Genomic DNA, 3400 nt, shown 5'->3' with positions numbered 1-3400 from the left:
TTCAAATAAAGCATTTGATTTATTTTTTTTATATAAAAAGGTTTATGATTTACAATTACTTTTATAAAAAGTTTCAGCATAATTAAATACAGCATGACACTTTGCAGCGTGGTACTTTTCCCAGCGTCTGCAACTATACAAGATACAACTCGGAGAGAGAGTTCACGAGGTTTCACACTCATGTCAGATTGGTCATCCAATCCTTCACGTGCCCAAAGAATGACGGGGAAGAAGACGAAGAAAAACAAAAAACAGACTAAACTTTGTACAGTAAGTGAAGCACACCGGCTTCTATTCACACAGTCTTCACCAAATACAGCCACTATCTCTTATTTAAGAGAAGGCGACATTTTCTTCTTCCATTCCTGTTGTTTTTTTCCCCTCCCTCGCTTTTCAGGGAATATAGTGCTTCTTCGTCTTGAAGAAAAATAAAAACAAAAACAACAGAACAGTCTTTAGATAAATAAAATGTCCGAACCGAGAAACACATCACATACATTGTCCTTTAAGAAGCTTCATTCTTCATTCAGGAGGGTGAAAAAAAAAAAATAATAATAATAATAAAGAGATCCAGAACAGAAACTGAGGAGTGTGTGTGGGGGAGAAGAGAAAAGGTCGGTTCCCGGGTCCTGTGTGTTCACGTCTTAAGCAAACACCTGCAAGAGATTGAGAAAGAAAGAGAGAGAGGGAGAGAGATCGAGAGAGAGAAAGAGAGGCGTATTTAGCACAGAGCAAACAGGCCGGAGATCCGGACAGCCTGGCGCCAGAGAGGAAGCCGCGGCTCCTGCATTTAACCAAACACTCTGAGAGGCAGCAAAACACTGTGGACCAGATGGAGCTGTTCTAACCACGGCCAGAGGAAACACTCCTGCTGACTACTGATAGGACACGGGGTTGTCATTAAATCCTAATCCATCCTTATGTCCAATATAAAAAGCTGTGAGAATCCAGTGAATGATACAGTCTGTGTTTATTATTATTATTATTATTCATAGGCGATTACTACTGTAGCTCATTAAACAGTACACACTTTAGTAGGCTACTAATTTGGCATTATGCAGTACTGTTCAGAGATTTGAACAAGCTTAATATTTTCACATCTCATCAGAATTTCAAAGCTACAACAGTCCAGTTTGACTCTTCGTTCGCATTAAATGTAGGTAATTAGTCAAATATAGAGGATATTTTTGATTTTTCATAATGATTATGAAATAATCAAGATGTCTGGACTCTTGTCACAGCAAATATGTATGCCATCTGTGATGCATGAAAATACATACCTAGCCTACTACATATGATATAGAAAATAAAATAAAAAAAGTAGCGTACTTATATGATTCACGCTATAGCCTAGTGACGTGTCTGGTCTGTCAGACTTGGAGCGATCGGACGAGTTTTTTTTTTTTTAAAACATCTCGTTTGTTTTTGCCTCTGAATGTCTGATCTACACATGATCACAGATTTGCAATCGCAACATTTTCACTTCCATTTCTCTGATCAGAGCTGTACACACATGATAAAAAAAGAATAGCCTAGTATATATATAAAAAAATAAGAAGAAGAAGAAGAAGGAGAAAGAAAGGAAGAGTTATTTACCTGGTTAACGATAAAGTGTCCGACTGTCCTCTGTGATCAAGTCTGACTGAAACTCCGGTGTCTACATGGAAGAGAGACGACACACAGTTAGTATTCGGGTTCAGGGTTCAAGGACTGTTTTATAATAATAATAATAATAATAATAATAATAATAATAATAATAATAATAACAATAATAATAACCTAATTAGATGATCTGTCTATAAACAGTAGTATGTGAGCATATAGAAATATAGAGTCGAAACCATTCACTGCCCTACTAAAGCAAAAGGCTTGTAATCTGGGCTATAAAGTGAGATGTTGTGTCTGTATCTCGCGCACTGTGATGTAAAGCTCGCGACTGCGCGCTATGTTGAGGTCCAGAAGGTTTACCTGTAAGGACAGGATGCTGATGTCTGTGTTGATGGTGGTGAGCGGTGTTCTGGACGAGCCCTGGCCGGGTCGGGGGTGATGGAGAGTGCTCATCGCGGAATGTGAGTCGAGGGCGATCTGCAGATCCAGGATGTAATCGATGACATGCTGCAGGATCTCCATTTTGCTCACGTGCTTGTTCTGCGGGATGCTCGGCACCAGCTCCTTGAGCTTGGAGTAGCAGTCGTTCATGTTGTACAGCAGGCTGAGAGGATCGTCCGCGGGGGTCTTGCTCCGAGACACTCCGAGGCTTTGCTCCGTCACGCTCGCGCCGTTTTTCCGGAAAGACCTCACTGGACTTATAGCTTTCATGCTGACGTGTTGTGAGAAATGCTCGACGGCTTGAAGATGATACTTCTTCTCTTGTTTATTTAATTTTTGTAATTTTATTTTTTATTTATTTAGACTATTACTATTGGTTCTAGCTGTGCTCGCGGCGGTGTGGAAGCAAACGCACTGGATTAACAAGCTGTCATCGTTGAATATATACCCAGCTGGGTGGGTTTTGACGCGGTGTTGTAGACCTCGCGGATTGGTCTGATGCCTTGCGTCAATCATCGCTCTCGCGCAGCGCCATTGGCCCGTGACGCGGGCGCGTAAATCCCGCCCCTATTTTCCTTGTTTTTTTTTTTTTTGTTTGTTTTTTTTTAACCAGTGCGCGCGCGCTGACTACCTTCAGCTTTCAGAGCTAATTCCGCAATTCAGTGTACCTGTTTCTGATCAAGAGGTTTGCTCACTCCTGACAAGAGACTGGTTCAATGTCCGAATTAACAACTTCAAGACAGAGAACAAACTGCACACAGTTTACTCAAGTGTAAACAGTTAGGATTACCTGGATGTATAGGCTTCATCAAACCCATAGCCTATCATTGGTTTCGATTATTTCATCAAATGGGACACCGTCCTATTGCTCTACAATGTAAAGGATAAAATATTATTAACGTGTTCATACATAATGTCTGCGGGTGGGAATAGGTTATAGACTAAAGTCAGGTGATCCACCCCAAAGCTGACAAACACTTCAAATTAATATCTTTTATTTCTACTCATGATCTTTTGTTTGTTTGTTTGTTTGTTTGTTTTGGAAATGTATTACGTGAACGCTTGTGTTTGTAGTGCTTCTGTTTACACACTGCAGGAACACTGTTAGGAGTGAGTATTTAAGCCTTGAGGACTGTCTCTCATCCCTCATCCCTCCTCCCAACCTGGTCATCAGGATTATTTTAAGGAATGCAGCGCACATGGTGATTTTTAAGCGATTTGGAATTACAGTAAAATTCACGCATGCATGATGCAAATGCAGGAGAAGAGATTCAGTCTGTGTCAATAGATTATTAAACAGTAGGGAGCAATACATTTATTTAGGTGCAATAATGATTAGACTGGTGTTAAT

General features: G+C 40.4%; 1 protein-coding gene across 2 annotated transcripts; it reads right to left on the bottom strand.

Moving 5' to 3' along the window:
* Positions 1-2610, bottom strand: id2a (inhibitor of DNA binding 2a). Of its 2 annotated transcripts, none has more exons than XM_053632738.1 (3): positions 1969-2610; positions 1597-1657; positions 1-417 (listed from the first exon to the last, which is right to left on the bottom strand). In XM_053632738.1, the coding sequence occupies exons 1-2, from the start codon at positions 2317-2319 to the stop codon at positions 1601-1603; spliced, it is 408 nt and encodes a 135-aa protein (XP_053488713.1). In that variant the 5' UTR covers positions 2320-2610; the 3' UTR covers positions 1-417; positions 1597-1600. The 2 variants fall into 2 exon arrangements, with proteins under 2 accessions (XP_053488713.1, XP_053488712.1); XM_053632737.1 differs by having other exon boundaries at positions 1-656; positions 1969-2601.
* Positions 2611-3400: the final 790 nt, after the last annotated feature.

Source organism: Ictalurus furcatus, chromosome 9 (genome assembly GCF_023375685.1).
Source record: "Ictalurus furcatus strain D&B chromosome 9, Billie_1.0, whole genome shotgun sequence".
NCBI classification, from domain to species: domain Eukaryota; kingdom Metazoa; phylum Chordata; class Actinopteri; order Siluriformes; family Ictaluridae; genus Ictalurus; species Ictalurus furcatus.
This window is presented reverse-complemented; position numbering and strand designations above follow the sequence as displayed.